The following is a 17980-nucleotide window of genomic DNA, read 5'->3' as shown; positions in this document are numbered from 1 at the left end:
TTGAAACTTGCAGCTTGAACCTAACCAGGTCAATTGACTACTAAGACAAAAACTATCAATGTTCCTCATAGGATCTAAACACCCGGATTCTTACAACATAATATTCAAAATATGCAGAATAAAATTCAAAATTATTCAACATACAAATAACCAGGAAAATCTCAACTCATATGAGAAAAGATAATCAACAAATGCCAATGACAAGGTGCCACAGATGTTGGAATTATCTGTCAAAGACTTTTTTTTTTTCGGTGAGGAAGATCAGCCCTGAGCTAACATCCATGCTAATCCTCCTCTTTTTGCTGAGGAAGACTGGCTCTGAACTAACATCTATTGTCAATCCTCCTCCGTTTTTTTTCCCCAAAGCCACAGTAGATAGTTGAATGTCATAGTTGCACATCCTTCTAGTTGCTGTATGTGGGACGCGGCCTCAGCATGGCCGGAGAAGCGGTGCGTCAGTGCGTGCCCAAGATCCGAACCCAGGCCGCCAGTAGCGGAGCTCGCGCACTTAACCGCTAAGCCACGGGGCCGGCCCTGTCAAAGACTTTTAAACAACCATTATAAAAATGTTCCAACAAATAATCACGAACATTTTCAAAACAAATGAAAAATACAAAGTCTCAGCAAAGAAACAGAAGATAAAAAGAACAAAATGGAAAATTTTAACCCGAAAAATACAATAAAAGAAATAGAAAACTCACTTGATAGGATCAATAGCAGAATAGAGATGACATGGGAAAGAGTGAACTGGAAGGCAGATCAATAGAAATTATTCAATCTGAACAACAGGGAGGAAAAAGAGATTTTAAAAAATGAACAAAGCCTCAGGGAGATGTGGGATAATAACAAAAGCTCTAACACCTGTTAAAGTCTGAGAAAGAAAGGTGGGAAAGTGCTGTGCTGAAGAAATAATGGCTAAAAACGTCCCAAACTTGGTGAAAGACATAAATCTACAGACTCAAGAAGCTCAAGATAAAACCCCAAACAGGATAAAAACCAAAGAAATGTCTCCCAGATACATTGTAATCAAGGTCTTGAAGATAGATCAATGGAAATTATCCAATCTGAAGACTAGAGAAAAAAAAAATGACTGAAAAAAAAACCATGAAGAGAGCCTCAGGGACCTTGAACAATAAAAAAGTTTTGATAATATCAAGAGATAGATGCAAAGAACTACTTACGTAATTAATGGTGGAAATTCCCCAAATCGGGCTGTCTACATAAACTTAAATATTCAAGAAGTTCAGAGAATGATAAATTCAAAGAAAACTACACTACACATCATAATCAAACTGCTGAAAACCAAAGATAAAGGAAAAAAATTATAAGCAGTTAGATGAATATGATAAATTACATATAGAGGAATGTTTCAAATTACACATTTTACATCAGAAACCATGGAGGCCAGAAGACGGTGGAATACCTTAAAAGTGCTGAGAGAAAAGAGTTCTCAACCCAGAATTCTATATCCAGCAAAAGTTAGCTTCAGGAATGAAGGTAAAAATTCTCAGATGAAGCAAAACTAAGAGAATTTCTCATCAGCAGAACTACTCTAAAAGAAATGCTAAAGGGAGTTCTTCAGGCTGAAGGGAAATGACGTAAAAGAGAAATTTGTACCTTCAGATATGAGGAAAGAGCAACAGAAATGGTAAATACTTGGGTAAATCTAAAAGACTATTTTCTCCTCTTAAGCTCTTAAGATATGTACGAAAGTTGAAAGCAAAAATTGTGCCATTGTCTAGTGGGGTTTCCAACGTATGTAGATGTAATACATATGATATCTATAACCCTCCTCAGTGGGGGAAGGAACAGACATGGTTGTAAAGCTTCTACATTCTACGTAAAGTGGTAAAAGACTAACTCTAAGAAAACTGTGAAAGATTAGTAATATATTAATCTCTAGAAGAAAAAAAGGAACACAAAGAGACGTAGGCAAAAGCCAGTCAATGAATTGAAATGGAATACTAAAAAAAAAAAAAAAAAGAAATGGAATACTAAAAATTATTCAAATAATCCAAAATGAGACAGAAGAGGAAGAACAGAGGAACAAAAATCAGAGGGAACAAATAGGAAATACACAATAAAATGGTAGACTGGAGTCCAAACATATCAAAAATTATGTGAAATATAAATGTCCTAAACACACCAACGAAAAGAGAAATTGTTAAATGGGATAAAAAACCAAAACCAGTCATGGCCCTTGCCTTCCAAGTGCAATGAGGGAGCAAACACGAATCAATAACCACAGAAACAAGTGCAACATTGAAACTGGGGTGACAACTATGACAGTGTATGACAGTGTAAAAGGGGTATTTGACTTAGAAGATGAAGTTCTAAAAGGCCCTGTCCTGAGCCCTCATCTCGTTTATCTCCTTTGTTGATCACCATCTACAGGCTGATGGCTCTCAATTCTAATTCTCCATCCCAGACTTCTTCCATGCTGTCCAAACTCTATATCCTACGGTCTCCTCAACATCTCCATTGGGATATCTAAAGGACATCTTAAACTTAACATAGCTAAGACAGAACTCTATTCTCCTGTTCAAATCTGCTTTTCCTCCAAATCTTCCCCATTTTAGGAAATAGTTTCAATACTGTCCCAATTGTTTAGGCCAAAAACCTAGGAGTCATCCTAAATTCCTCTTCCCCTTACAATCCACATGCCTTCCCTAAGTAAGTCCTACCAACTCTATTCCAAAGTATATTCAGAATACGACCACTTTCCACCAAGTTTATCACTCCAACTTTGGTCCAAGGTCTCTGCCTGACTACTGCAACAGCCTCTTAACCATCTCCCTGTCTCCACTTTCAATCCCCACAGTCCCACCTGAGTGATCCTTTTCCACAGCATAAGTCACATCATTTATCTGTCCTGATTAACACCCTCCAATCCAAGTGTCTTACCCCTTTCCACAGTTGCTGCCTGACCTGGCCACTGCCTACCACTCCAATCTCCTTTCTCTCACAGTGAAGACACAAGGATATTCTTTCTGTCCCTCAAAACACCCAGAGCACGTTCCCATCCCAGGACCTTTTCAAATCCTATTCCTTTTGCTTCAAATTTCTTCCCCTAGATGTTTTCTGCCTCCTCGTTCCTCAACTCCCTCATCCTAACTGAAGCAGCATCCCAGGCATTCTCTACCCCATTACCTGAATTTTATCTTCTTCATAGGACTCATCAATGCTTGAAATTATTTTATTGATTTGTTTACATGTTTACTGTATGTCTCCACTCCACTCTCTATGCTCTTCCCCAAAACGCACTAGCCTATAAGCTCATTAGGGGCAGTTACTCAATTTTGTTCACTGCTGGATCCCTGGGGCCTGCTACACTGGTGGCGCTCTGGAATTAGATGACTGACTGAAGTGATGATTAATTTGAAATCTAAAAGATATGCAGGAATTAAGAAGGAAAAAGGAGAAAAACAAGCATTCCAGAAAAAGTGAACAACATGTATAAAGATTCTACATTTCATAAAAGAGGAAACAGATGTGGTCAACACACAGGAAAAGATACTCAACTTCAGGGATGTGTAGATCAAAACCATCATGAAATACCATTTTATACCCATTCAGTTGACAAAAAGGAAAGGGTGACAATACCAACTTGGAGAGAATATTGTGGAATAAGTTGACAACAGTGACTCCGGTTTGTACTCTGGACTCCATCTTGCTAAAAATATGAAACTGTGCTGATCTTGCTGACTTGCCCAAAGGGAGTTAATTGCTGAGAAAGGACTTTCTGAAGGACTGCGAAAAATATACTTTTTCTGGTAACAATAAGATGTCCTTGAGTAAGCTAATGAACTGTAACATAAATTTATCCTCCCTAATAAACAACTGAAGAGATTGTTCTGGCCTCTCTTTGTTACTAATAAAAACCCCTGACTTGTATTCCTCAGGGGGATACTTTTCCAGCTGCTGCAGGAACTGGTGTTCCCTGAATAGGAAATCTAAGACCCCAAATAAACGTTCTCCTTTTGTTTCGCAGTTGCCTCATTTTTCTAAGTTGACATATTCAGTGTCAGAAACGTGGGATCCGAGGCAACTTTCCCCGTTTCCAGTGCTGATGCTGGTTTCAAGCAAGATACCTGCATGAGCCCCTTGTGCCCTGTACTCTCGGGCCCAGATGGTGAGTTTCTCTCGGTCCTGAACCTCTCGCCTTGGTTGAGGTTCTGGCTTTTATTCTTGGTGTCTTTTGGAGCCAATCTAAGAGAATTAACTGTTTCTTGGTGAGTACATACTTATAGTGGGAAATATGCAGTCTAGGACTCCTATGGGGACTCAACCCCCATTGGGGGCTCCTGCTGGATTTATGTTTAAAAATTATGAACCCCTCTGTGTGTAGATTTTTAGAGAAATGGCACTAGTATACCAAGGATGAGTTAAAACTTGCTTGGTCCCAATGGGGCTCATCTGAAATACCTAAATTAGTTTATTTGTATGCATGGTTAGAAAACAAGAGATCTAAAGCTAAGTAAGTGGAATGAGTGAACTTTTGGATAATTTGGAACTGTAATGGCTATTCTGGGGAACCTTTGTTTCAGTTAAGTCCACCTTAATGGGCACCTTTAGAAGAGAGGATTCCAAACCTCTCAGAGATACTATTTGGGTCTATCAATAGACATGTTTTATGCCACATTGAAAAGTTTGCTGAAAGAGAACTATGCTTCTAGACATTATGAAATGTGTTCATCGGTTTGCTAATCTACTACAGGATGCTAATATAGGATAGTTCACAATTGCCTGTTTCCTAGTTTTCACTGGAAAGCAAAGACTACAATTCGTTAAAAAAAGTTGGAAGAGGGGTCGGCCCAGTGGTGCAATGGTTAAGTTCAAGCACTCTGCTTCGGAGGCCCAGGGTTTGCAGGTTCAAATCCTGGGCAGGGACCTACGTACTGCTCATCAAGCCATGCTGTGGTGGCGTCCCATATATAAAACAGAGGAAGATGGGCACAGATGTTAGATCAGGGCCAATCTTCCTCAGCAAAAAGAAGATTGGCAAAAGATGTTAGTTCATGGCCAATCTCCCTCACCAAAAACAAAAAAAAGTTGGAATAAGAGCTGAGAATACAAAATGAACCAAAGAGAAATGTCAGAACACTTAGAGTAATAAACATACATTAACTCTATGCAAACTATGTGCATTGATGCTGAGAGAACGCAGGCAAAGTAGTAGGTGCCCCTTTGAAAGATAAGAAGCAATGGAACTCTCCTGAGAGCATTCTCCTACTGCGGAAGGATTTACTGTAACTTCTTGATTTTCAAACTATGGTCACAGATCATTGACAAATTATGATTAACATTTATTTAAATAGAAAATGTACCTGGTATCGACATTTACCAATATAGATATATGGATAATATATATCTTCAATTTTATCTATAATTCATAGATAAATTTATTTATTCTATATACACAAATAAAAGAAAATACTTTCATAAAATGCAAAATAGAATGCATGTATGTCATATACTAAAAATAGGAAATACATGTCAATTTATTCCATTTTTATTTCAGTTACCTCTACGTTTTACATATGTAGGTATATGCTGGACCATAATATACACTATATTTCTTGCTGTGGAATGATCCAACATGGTTGAAAACCACTGTTCTTATACCACAGGAAATTGAGCAACAGAAGGGTCTCTGCAGCCAGGTGGAGAGGCCAATACGAGAACAACCATCCTTTTTGTCCTGTACACACACAATGGTAACTCCTCAAGGCCAGGCTGTAATCACCCTCTGATAGGCTCATACTTTGTTGCATTGTCTTTTCAGATTTACAGCTAGGCAGCAATCTTTGTTTAAAAGAACTTCTCCCATTTCTATGACTATTTATATGACTGGGAATTCTGGTGGTGGCTACTCAACTTAGAGCAACCCTCTTCAGCAACAATGTGGGGATCTAACTGCCTCTGCCCATCGATCATTCCCAGTCTAACAGACCAATGTCAGGATGAACCTATTGAACAAGAGAATCTCGTACTATCATTTCCAAAAAGTGTATGGTTTATTTTAACTATATTATGTAAAAGGAGTTTATATTCATTTAACACAATGCATAGGCAATTATGCTATCCTCTAAGAGTAAAATCTGTTAATTATTCTGTAACAACTGCCTTATATCATTTCTTTTCTACATAAAATATGTAAGTCTTTGAAATTAAGAAAATGACTATATATGAAACGTAGACAAGGAAAGTAGGATATGACTTTTTAGTAAGAGAAGGTATGAAGAATGAAGATGCATTTTTGTTGAAGGAAAACAAGCAAGTAATTTTGTCCTAAATTAAAATGATTGTTCCAAAATAAGAAAGGAAAAGATAGGACAAAACCTAAATAGACACAGAAAGTTGTAGAGGGTTTGTGAAAAAAAGAATCTTTAAAAAGACATATCAATAAGGAAACATTGGCCTTAAAAGACACACTAGAACAGATGGACCTAGTAGATATGTACAGAGCATTCCATCCAAAAACCGAAGAATACACGTTCTCTTCAAATGCACATGGAACATTCTCCAGGATTGATCACACATTAGGCCACAAAACAAGTCTCCATAAATTTAAGAAGATTGAAATAATACCAAGCATCTTTTCTGACCACAACGGTATGAAACTAGAAATCAACTATAGGAAGAAAATCAGAAAAGCCACAAATACACGGAGATTAAACAAAATGCTACTGAACAACGACTGGGTTAACGAAGAAATCAAAGAAGAAATAAAAAAATACCTGGAGACAAACGAAAATGAAAATACGACATGCCAGAATTTATGGGATACAGCAAAAGCGGTTCTAAGAGGGAAGTTTATAGCGATACAGGCCTATCTCAACAAACAAGAAAAATCTCAAATAAACAATCTAACAATGCACCTAAAGGAACTGGAAAAAGAAGAACAAACAAAGCCCAAAATCAGTAGAAGAAGGGAAATAATAAAAATCAGAGCAGAAATTAATGAAATAGAGACGAAAAAAACAATAGAAAAGATTAATAAAACCAAGAGCTGGTTCTTTGAAAAGATCAACAAAATTGACAAACCTTTAGCTAGACTCACCAAGAAAAAAAGAGAAGGCACAAATAAGTAAAATCAGAAATGAAAGAGGAGAGGTTACAACAGACACCTCAGAAATACAAAAGATTATAAGAGAATACTATGAAAGGCTATATGCCAACCAATTCGACAATCTGGAAGAAATGGATAAATTCTTAGAATCATACAACCTTCCAAAACTGGATCAAGAAGAAGTAGAGAATTTGAATAGACCAATCACCAGTAAGGAGATCGAAACAGTAATCAAAAACCTCCCCAAAACTAAAAGTCCAGGACCAGACGGCTTCCCTGGTGAATTCTACCAAACATTCAAAGAAGACTTAATACCTATCCTTCTCAAACTCTTCCAAAAAATTGAGGAGGGGGGAAGCTCCCTGACTCATTCTACGAAGCTGACATTACCCTGATACCAAAACCAGACAAGGACAACACAAAAAAAGAAAATTACAGGCCAATATCACTGATGAACATCGATGTGAAAATCCTCAACAAAATACTAGCAAATCGCATACAACAATATGTTAAAAAGATTATACACCATGATCAAGTGGGATTTATTCCAGGTATGCAGGGATGGTTTAACATTCGCAAATCAATCAACGTAATACACCACATTAATAAAATGAAGAACAAAAATCACATGATCATCTCAATAGATGCAGAGAAAGCATTTGACAAGATACAGCATCCATTTATGATAAAAACTCTGAATAAAATGGGTATAGAAGGAAAGTACCTCAACATAATAAAGACCATATATGAGAAATCCACAGCTAATATCATCCTCAATGGTGAAAAACTGAAAGCTATCCCTCTAAGAACAGGAACCAGACAAGGATGCCCACTGTCACCACTCCTATTTAACATAGTATTGGAAGTCCTAGCCAGAGCAATCAGGCAAGAGAAAGAAATAAAAGGGATCCAAATTGGAAAGGAAGAAGTGAAACTCTCACTATTTGCAGATGACATGATTTTATATATAGAAAACCCTAAAGAATCCACCAGAAAACTTTTAGAAGTAATAAACAAATATGGTAAAGTTGCAGGATACAAAATCAACATACAAAAATCAGTTGCATTTCTGTACACTAACAACGAAGTAGAAGAAAGAGAAATTAAGAATACCATTCCATTTACAATTGCAACAAAAAGAATAAAATACCTAGGAATAAACTTAACCAAAGAGGTGAAAGATCTGTACACCAAAAACTATAAAACATTTCTGAAAGAAATTGAAGAAGACACAAAGAAATGGAAAGATATTCCGTGCTCTTGGATTGGAAGAATTAACATAGTTAAGATGTCCATACTAAAGCCATCTATAGATTCAATGCAATCCCTATCAAAGTTCCAACAACATTTTTCACAGAAATAGAACAAAGAATCCTAAAATTTATATGGAACAACAAAAGACCCCGAATAGCTAAAGGAATCCTGAGAAAAAAGAACAAAGCTGGACGTATCACACTCCCTGATTTCAAAATATACTACAAAGCTATAGTAACCAAAACAGCATGGTACTGGCACAAAAACAGACACACAGATCAATGGAATAGAATCGAAAGCCCAGAAATAAACCCACACATCTATGGACAGCTAATCTTTGACAAAAGAGCCAAGAACATACAATGGGGAAAAGAAAGTCTCTTCAACAAATGGTGTTGGGAAAACTGGATAGCCATATGCAAAAAAATGAAAGTAGACCCTTACCTTACACCATACACAAAAATTAACTCCAAATGGATTAAAGACTTGAATGTAACACCTGAAACTATGAAACTTCTAGAAGAAAACATAGGCAGTACGCTCTTCGACATCGGTCTTAGCAACATCTTTTCAAACACCACATCTGACCGGGCAAGAGAAACAATAGAAAAAATAAACAAATGGCACTACATCAAACTAAAAAGCTTCTGCACAGCAAAGGAAACCATCAACAAAACGAAAAGACAACCTAACAATTGGGAGAAGATATTTGCAAACCATACATCTGATAAGGGCTTAATCTCCAAAATATATAAAGAACTCATGCATCTCAACAACAACAAAACTAACAACCCAATTAAAAATGGGCAAAAGACCTGAACAGACATTTCTCCAAAGAAGATATACAGATGGCCAACAGACACATGAAAAGATGTTCAAAATCACTAACTATCAGGGAAATGCAAATCAAAACTACAATGAGATATCACCTCACGCCCGTCAGAATGGCTATAATTAACAAGACAGGAAACAACATGTGTTGGAGAGCATGTGGAGAGAAGGGAACTCTCATACACTGCTGGTGGGAGTGCAAACTGGTGCAGCCACTATGGAAAACAGTATGGAGATTCCTCAAAAGCAAGGATAGAACTCCCATATGATCAAGCTATTCCACTGTTGGGTATTTATCCAAAGAACTTGAAAACACCAATTTGCAAAGGTACATGCACCCCTGTGTTCATTGCAGCGTTATTCACAATAGCCAAGACTTGGAAGCAACCTAAGTGCCCATCAAGGGATGAATGGATAAAGAAGATGTGGTATATATACACAATGGAATACTAGTCAGCCATAAGAAACGATGAAATCCAGCCATTTGTGACAACGTGGATGGACATTGAGGGTATAATGCAAAGTGAAATAAGTCAGGGGGAGAAGGTCAAATACCGTATGATTTCCTTCATTAAGTAGTAGATAATAACAACAATAAACAAACACAAAGGGACAGAGATTGGATTGGTGGTTACCAGAGGGGAAGGGGGGAGGGAGGAGGGCGAAAGGGCTAATTTGGCACATGTGTGTGGTGATGGGTTGTAAGTAGTATTTGGGTGGTGAACATGATGTAATCTATACAGAAATAGAAGTATAATGATGTACACCTGAAATTTTTACTTTATTTATACTTCTAGAGTACTTTGACAAGTACTCTAGAATACAAGTTTTTGATAACTTTAGGATCATAACACTGAACTGGGTGGGAATTTCCAAAATCCTAATGAGAAACTGATTGCTTTGATATTTTGTTTTCCAGAGGTAAAGGACCCCTTTTTGGCCTCTTCTTTAAGCTATCTTAAACTTACAGCAATTTAGTAAAGTGTATCTTTGCAACAAAGTTTGAAGCACTTATCTTTTTCTCCCTACCTGATTCCTCCAGAATTTTGAAACTCTCATTAAATATTCTTATTTTTCATGACAATATATGTATTTGCATAAGTTCAACAAGAATCCGTTCTCCTTATAACAGGATGCCCACTGCACCTAAGCCCCTGCTTCCTTTGGTCCACAGCTGATAAAAGGGATAAAAAAATTTCAATTTTGCAAAGTCTTAATCAAATCCATAGAGAATAATCATACTTTGGTAGAACAATAGTTCCACAGTGCGCTCCCAGGAGACAAAAACATCAGACATCATAATCTGCAGCCCAGAGCTCTCATCTACTGGAAAAGACACCTTTAGAAAGACTCCCTGCAACCTCGCTGGAAGGGACCTTATCAAGTACTGTTAACCAACCCTTGCATTGCCAAACTCCAAGGAAAAGACTCTTGGATTCACGTGCCACAACTAAAGAAAGCACCAAACCCTGACTGGACCTGCACATCAACTGGTGACCTGAAAGTCAGATTTCCAGGAACTGAAACAGATGACAGCTGAGCAGATAGCTGTCTCAAGATTCTGGACCAGGCCTGTCTATTTTGTATGTCCTTTCTCACCGAACAATTTGTTATTCCCTTCATACTTTTCTCTTAATCATCCTATTGGGAGAACACTTTTATCTACTCTTCTACATACTGAAAGCAATCTGCAACCTTCCTATTGTCCTGGCCACGACTTGCAATGCTTCTGTTCAAGCATTTGAAAATCAACAAACCCAAATTGATGACCCACCAGAATCTATCCTACAAAATATAAGGGCACAAGATTTCTTAATGGCCCAACAAGGAGGCACCTGTATCCTACTAGAAGAATGTCATTTTTATGTTAACCAATCTGGCAAGGCAACACAAGAACTAAAAACAATAAAGGATAATATCAACTTGTTGGTTGGAACAGGACACACGCCAGGACTTGGGGATTATTTCCATTTCTTTAGCTGGTTACCAGGAGGAATAGGCTCCTGGCTAGGGACAGTATTACAAATGGATTATTGTTGTTAATCTTAATAATATGCATCATTATGTCAATCAAGTGCTTACTAAAAATTACAACCTCTGCTGTAACTCACTCAACTGCACAGCCTGTGTTTGCCCAGATGACCATGTTAGATGCTCTTCATCAAGATGGACTTTATGGATCAGAAGATTCAGAGGAAACTGCTGTTTGACTTTTTCACAAGACCCTCCACTGAGGGACTAGATGGAACCAGAGCAGGTAATCAAACCACTCTGGCCTCGAGGGAATAACGTTGCTCTGTTGATGTTTTCTTCTGGAAAAATCATGAGCAAAGGGGGTAGATGTGGAGTGAGTTGACAACAGTGACTCCATTTTGTACTCTGGACTCCATCTTGTTAAAAATATGAAACTGTGCTGACCTTGCTGACTTGCCAAAAGGGAGTTATTTGCTGAGAAAGGACTTTCTGCAGGATTGTGCAAAAATATACTTTTTCTGGGAACAACAAGATATCCTTGAGTAAGCTAATGAACTGTAACATAAATTTTACCTCCCTAACAAACGACTAAGGTAACTGTTCTGTGCTCTCCTTGTTGCTAATAAAAACTCCTGACTTTTCTTAGGGAGACACTTTTTCTGGCAGCTGCCAGAACCTGTGTTCCCCGAATCCCAACTCTAAGACCCCAAATAAATGCTCTCCTTTTGTTTTGCAGTTGCCTCATTTTTCTAAGTTGACAATATATTGGTACAACCACTTTGGAAAATAATTTTGCACCATCTCATTAGTCGAACATTCACATTTTCTATGTCCTCACCAATTCCACTCTTAGGTATATACTCAAGAAAAATTGTAGATGTGTACTGGATACATATATAAAATGCTCATATTAACACTGTACCTAAGAGCAAAAACCTTGACACAAACTGAAAATCCATCAAAGGAGATGCATGAATAAAATATTGTATATTTATACAATGAGATGCTCTATAGCAGTGAAAATGAATAGACTACAGCAACACTCAATAATATGGGTATATCTTAGCATTTTAATATTATATAAAAAGTAATTACTAGATTATTACATACAGCTTGATCTCTTTTATATACATTAAAACCAATCAAAATAAAAACAGTATTTATAGGATTACATAAGAAATGAGAATACACAGACACACACGATTTAAATCTGTAATTACCTTGGTGGAAGGAGCAGGTGGGGGGCTGTGGGATGCGAGATGAAATAAGTTATTGTAAGAGTTCTAGTTTGCAGTTGAGTAGTAAGCTGATTGGTGCTTATTACATTATCTAAACAAACAAATAATAGGGGACCATGGGCCATGCATGCATCCATGAAGAGAAGCATGGCATGAACGAATTATAAATTAAAACTTTCTCTTAGGATGTGAAGTAGGCAAAAATCTACAGCACATTTACTTGATCACATAGTGTGTCAAAAAAGATACATTAGTAACCACAGTGGACTACTACACTCTAGTCTCACCTCGATGAGTCAGGTTAAAAAGAATATTGACACCTCTCTTCCTTAAGTAGTTTTCAGTCGTGAGTGTGAAGTTATACATTTCTTGTGAGTCTTGAGCTACTTGCCAATTACACCAGTTTTTGTGTTCACAAAGTATCTTTTTTCCAGAAAATCTTAAAAAAAAAGAAGCAACAATTTCAGGGTTTACACTTTTGTCAACGCACCCCTGTCACCCTTGAGGCACACTCAGTGGCTTTCAAACTAGGTTCACACAACAGCATCCATCGATCCATCACCAACAAACACCAATAATGAAAATATTGTTTCAACAAATTTGATTTATGTGGTTAAATGTGTGACAATGAATTGCTGACTCCCCCTGGTGACTGGTGAGAATTATCCTTAATTTACTTTGGATATTCTTAAAAAGTTAGAAATTAGGTAGACCCAGATCACCACGTGGAACTATTTTCACCTGAAGATTCACCATTAACTATCTAATTTTTAGGCTACATTTTCCTTTAACAAAACTCACGTAGAAAGTATTATGTACTTGTGACCACTTAAAGATTTCTTCCTGACCTGGGCAGGGTGGTTTTAAAATATTTGTTCAAATTTTTTGGAATGTCTAAACGGGGCTTTCATTAACGTTGTCACAAGGAAGGAAGACACCTTGTCTTCCTTACGTTGTCACCTTAAACAAGGAAGAATCTGTCAATAACGTAACCAGAGCTGACTCACGATTCAAATAAAGTGTAGCTTTGGGAAGGCTGTCTCTTAGGCAAGCCAGTGTCACTCCCGGGATCCCAAGTACAATGCAAAGTCTTGAAGTCCGGGGTTTCACAAGAAAAGTCCCTGGGCTCCTCAAGTACTTCTGTCCATACAAAGGAAAAACAGATGAAAGACCTAGTTAAATCCCTTTATTGAAAGGCAAGTAGAATGGAAAGCTCCCTTTGGGGTCTGAGGCCACAGTTACTCTGATCACATAAACGGAAGCCTACACATTGGCAGCTCCAGAAAGTCACATTTCAGGCGCCCCATCATCTTGGCCCCTTCTGCTTCCTTCTCTTGTGTTTTTCCGGGGTTTCACGGGAGATGGGTGGTCGGTGTTCTGCAAGTGGTCTGCACTGTGCCTATTTGATGAAAGCTGTATCCCCAGGGCCTGCTAGGAGGCACTCCATGAGTGTGGCTAATGAGAGATGGACCTCATGAACGGAAGAATGGACAGGAGTCAGCAATGCAGGGTGTTTCATTTGGGATGCTGTGGCTTACAGAGAGCCTGGGGGTTGTGCCTGGGACGCCAGGAAGTCAGGCAGATTGCAGGAACGTGCTAAACTCAGCAGCCAGAAGCTGAGAGTTCCAAGGAATGGTGCAGCACCTCCAAGTCCCCAGAGTCCCTGCTGTTCTTAGAGGCCGTGCCAAGGGGCACAGATGAACCAAGTGTCCAGGAAACTGGAGAAGGCCTTTGGCAGGAGGAGCAGGGAGGGAGGAGCCGCAGACATTGCCCTACTGTGCAGGGGAAGGGAGGTTTCAAGACAAAGCATAGGAGGCCACTGGGCATGCGCACACAGATCACATAAAAAGTAAAATGTTCCCTCTCCGCTGGTACCACCAATGGAGGCCGCTGACATTTCCCACACCCAGCTAAGAACAGTGATGGCCTCCATTTGCTGAATCCCTGCTGTGTGCAGCTATTGTATTGGGGCCACGTTCAATAATCCTCATAACAACCACTCTTGTCCCCATTTCACAGAGGCAGAAACTGTCTCAGAGAGGCTAGGAAACTTGGCCAACATGGCACGCCCAGCCATGGGAAGAAGATTCAAACTCTGTTCTTCTGGGCACAACCTTGGGGGCCTCTCTGGGGTCATCCCACCTGCGGCCCCTCTTCTCCCTCCACGATCTTGTGGTAATTCCAGCATGGCTAAGGGAAAGCAGGATATTTTCCCAGTGGTCCAGGTCATGACGGGAACTTTCTCTTCCTTAACACTCTTGGTTTCTAGGAATAAAATTGTCAGTAGGGACAAGAAAACAACGGGAAATCCTGGGAGTGTTGCTTCACAGTATCTTTTCCAGAGACTCTCCTACAAGACTTGGGAAACAAAAGTAGATTGACACCACGAGGGAAAACGTTTACTTGTAAAGCAGATTCCCTCTATTCCACAGGAAATGGGAAGAGAGGGCACAGCGGATGTGCATACTTACTTGAGACAAAGAGAACAGTGCCTGTTCCGTCTCCACGGCCTGTCGTACAAAAGATATTTGTTCCTGTTTCCCTAATGAAAGGAACATTATTCAAGTGGAATGCAGACACATTTGGATCAAGTTGTTCTCCACGCATCTGTACGCCTTCCAATAAACAGGATACGTTGTTTTGATAGCTCCTAGAAATGGAACAAATGGTGACACTGGAGCCTTCTTCCACCAGCTTATCTTTAGGGAAAACAAACAGTGCACCGTGTCCAAGAGAATTCCGTTCTGCAAGATAAAAAAAGACAGCTCAGTTAGAATCTCACTCAAAATTCAAGCCAGCCCCCTCCCATCTCACTCTCAACTTGTAACTTGAGCTTTTTCTACTTCCTGGAGAAAACAATAGCCTAAATTTCCACAGCAAACCTATAAACTTTGGTGCCTGCAAAACAATCCTTTGTACCGTAGCCCCTATTGTTACAGTAATACCGCTGCTGTTCGCACTACCAAACGCAGCCCCACTCCTGTTCCCACTTCGGATTATTGTATTATTGCCGGTGTTCGGTTATTATGACAGCAGTAGCTGCCTTCTACTGATCCGAGCCATGAGGGAGGCCTTGTGTTAAGTGGTGTGTCCATTATCTCATGTCATCCTTACCACTTGACAGCAATGGGACAGGTAGGGCTGAGCCCAAGTTCGTTCACCCAGCAAGTGGCAAAGCCATATTCACACTCACCAGGTCTGCCCAGCTCCAAAGCCACGTGTCCCTCATAATCTCTAAATTGTACCATAGATCACAACTCTTGCCACCTTCTGAGAAATGCCAGTCGCTCAAATATCTCCTTTTGCTTCAATCTCTCCTTTTATATGGCCCGTTAGCATATAAAATCCTCAAGTCTCTCCCATGTTAAGCAAAATCACGGTCCTCCCCATGTCTGCCTTCTGCCTCATCGCCACGTGCTCCTCCACAGGGGGTCTCCCTGAAGACCTTGCCTCTACCGCTCAGGTGTCATCACTCCCTGCTTACTCAGCCCACCACAGTCTGGCTGTTGGCCCACCAGGTCACTAAAATTGCCATCACTGATGTCACCCATGTGGAGTGGCCTGGGTATGGGATTTTTTTAAGGTCCCCAGGTGATTCTAATGTACAACCACGGTTGAGAACCAGTGCTTCAGAGGTTAGGAATAATCAGGTTTTCCATTTATTCTTGAGGTAGTTTGGAGGTTATAATATTGAGAAATGTAGTCCATTTTATCAAAGTTGCTTATAATGTACTTTCTTTCTCTCAGTATTACTATCTTTTTAATCTCTATTTTTTCGGTAAGTGTGTCCCCCTTTCAGCAGTAGGATGTAGTGTCAAGAGCATGGCCTCTGGAGCCCGATTGTCCAGGATGGAATTTGGGCTCTACCACTCAGTGTCTTGACGACCTTGCATGGGTTCTTTGAGCTATCTGTGCCTCAGTTTCCCCATCTGCGAAGTGGGAATAAGAATAATACATATTTTACAGGGCTGATGTGAGAATAAATTAATATGTATAGTGCTTAAAACAGTGACTAGAATGTAGATTTAATTCTATTGTTAGTATTAAACTAGTCACCAGGCTACTCATGGGTTAATGTGTTATCAGTTGAGTCAATAAATTTGCATAAATGCTTAACAAAGGAATGGTTCTATTGGCAGGAAATTCAAATAATCTGGCAGGGTATGTTTTTGAGAGAGCCAAATGCCATTGCTTTAGAACTGGACTATAGCTTGGCTGAAGCATAAGAAACTGTGGCAAAACCCCCTTTAATTTTTAATTACAACAAAATTAAATCATGAAAAATAAGAGAGATTTAAAACATGTTTATCCATAATCCCATTACTCGAATGAAGAGCTGCTTCCATTTTTCCATACTTCCCTCCCTTCTCTCTACAATAGGGATTAGCAAACTATGGACCAATTCCAGCCCACTGTCTGTTTTTGTAAATAAAGTTTTATTGGAGCACAACCACTCTCATTCGTCTACACATTGCCTACGACTGCTTTAATGCTACAGTGGTGGAGCTTTATAGACACGACAGAGACCACTGGGTCCACCAAGCCTGAAATATTTCCTATCTTGCTCTTTACAGAAAGAGCTTCCCAGTTTGTGCTCTAGATGCATACACATTTTGTGTGTCCTAATAAAAACATATGTGCAATTTATGTCCTGCTCTGTTCACTTAGCATTCTACAATGAACACGCTTTCTCTGTTTAAAAACTGAATACAGAATTGCCTGAATTTGCATAATTATTTCAATGAATAAACTCAGAGGCAAATCCTCAGACACCTACCTCCCAGTGGCAAGTTTCACACCGATGCTTTTTAGTTCCAATAGAAGCCAAAGGAAAATAATGTCGGTGTCTACCCAGAGTTCCTCAAAAGGTCCTCCGACTATTTGACTCTTGATCCCCAAATAATACTCAATAGTGAGCCCTTTCACTCTTTTATCACCTCACTGCTTACCATCTACTTCCTCCCATGAACTCCAGCTGCTCCAGGACCTCGGCTCGGGGATCCTGGCATTGTCCACCATACTCCTTATTCTCACAAAGTGTGTCGCACATTCCAAAGGGAGCTCGGATTCCCAGTTCCAGTGCAGAACTTGCTTCCACTTCACAGTGGTGCTGTAGTTCTCCTAGAAATAAAGATAAAAACTTGGAAACACAGTCATGCTGTCCTGGAAAATGGCTGACTGGACTTATCATAAAGCACACACCTAAAAGCCCATCGTAATGCCACAATACATGTAAGTGCAGTCCGTTCTTAACTAGCCAGTTCCCTGTGCTCTGATGTCTCAGCAAGGAACCAGCCACAGCCTCTGGCTTTTTGAAAACTCAGCTCCCACTCCCTCTGGCCCTCCAATTCCAGAGGGCTCATGTGGAGCAAGTGAGAGAGAAAATAGAAGCTACTCAAGTCTTGAGGGAAGAGATCAGATCCAGAAGGTACGCACAGTGCTGGTCACACAGAGCCTGCTAGGAAAATTCTTGTAAACTAGAGAATTAATTGAGTCATCCTTTAAAAATAAGCAAGCTCGACGAATAATTTTTCATATCATTTTTAGCCAGGGTCAGATCAGGTTGGCCAAATCTCAGTAGAGAAGGCAGTTCTTCATGGTACCCAGGAGT

At 39.4% G+C, this 17980-nt stretch overlaps 1 protein-coding gene across 3 annotated transcripts in view; it reads right to left on the bottom strand.

Annotated features, from left to right (window-relative positions):
- OSMR (oncostatin M receptor) overlaps positions 1-17980 on the bottom strand; it is a 63301-nt gene that overhangs the window by 20125 nt on the left and 25196 nt on the right. For all 3 annotated transcript variants that reach the window (XM_087443215.1, XM_087443217.1, XM_087443216.1), the window contains exons 4-7: positions 17319-17490; positions 14841-15113; positions 13377-13509; positions 12657-12808 (exon numbers count right to left, since the gene is read on the bottom strand). In XM_087443215.1, the coding sequence (XP_087299341.1) occupies positions 12657-12808; positions 13377-13509; positions 14841-15113; positions 17319-17490 (730 nt within the window). The remainder of the gene's footprint in view (positions 1-12656; positions 12809-13376; positions 13510-14840; positions 15114-17318; positions 17491-17980) is intronic.

Source organism: Ceratotherium simum, chromosome 18 (assembly GCF_057802395.1).
Source record: "Ceratotherium simum simum isolate JZ-2026a chromosome 18, ASM5780239v1, whole genome shotgun sequence".
In the NCBI taxonomy this organism is placed as follows: domain Eukaryota; kingdom Metazoa; phylum Chordata; class Mammalia; order Perissodactyla; family Rhinocerotidae; genus Ceratotherium; species Ceratotherium simum.
Note: the sequence above shows the minus strand (reverse complement) of the source record. Positions and strands in the feature narration are given on the sequence as shown.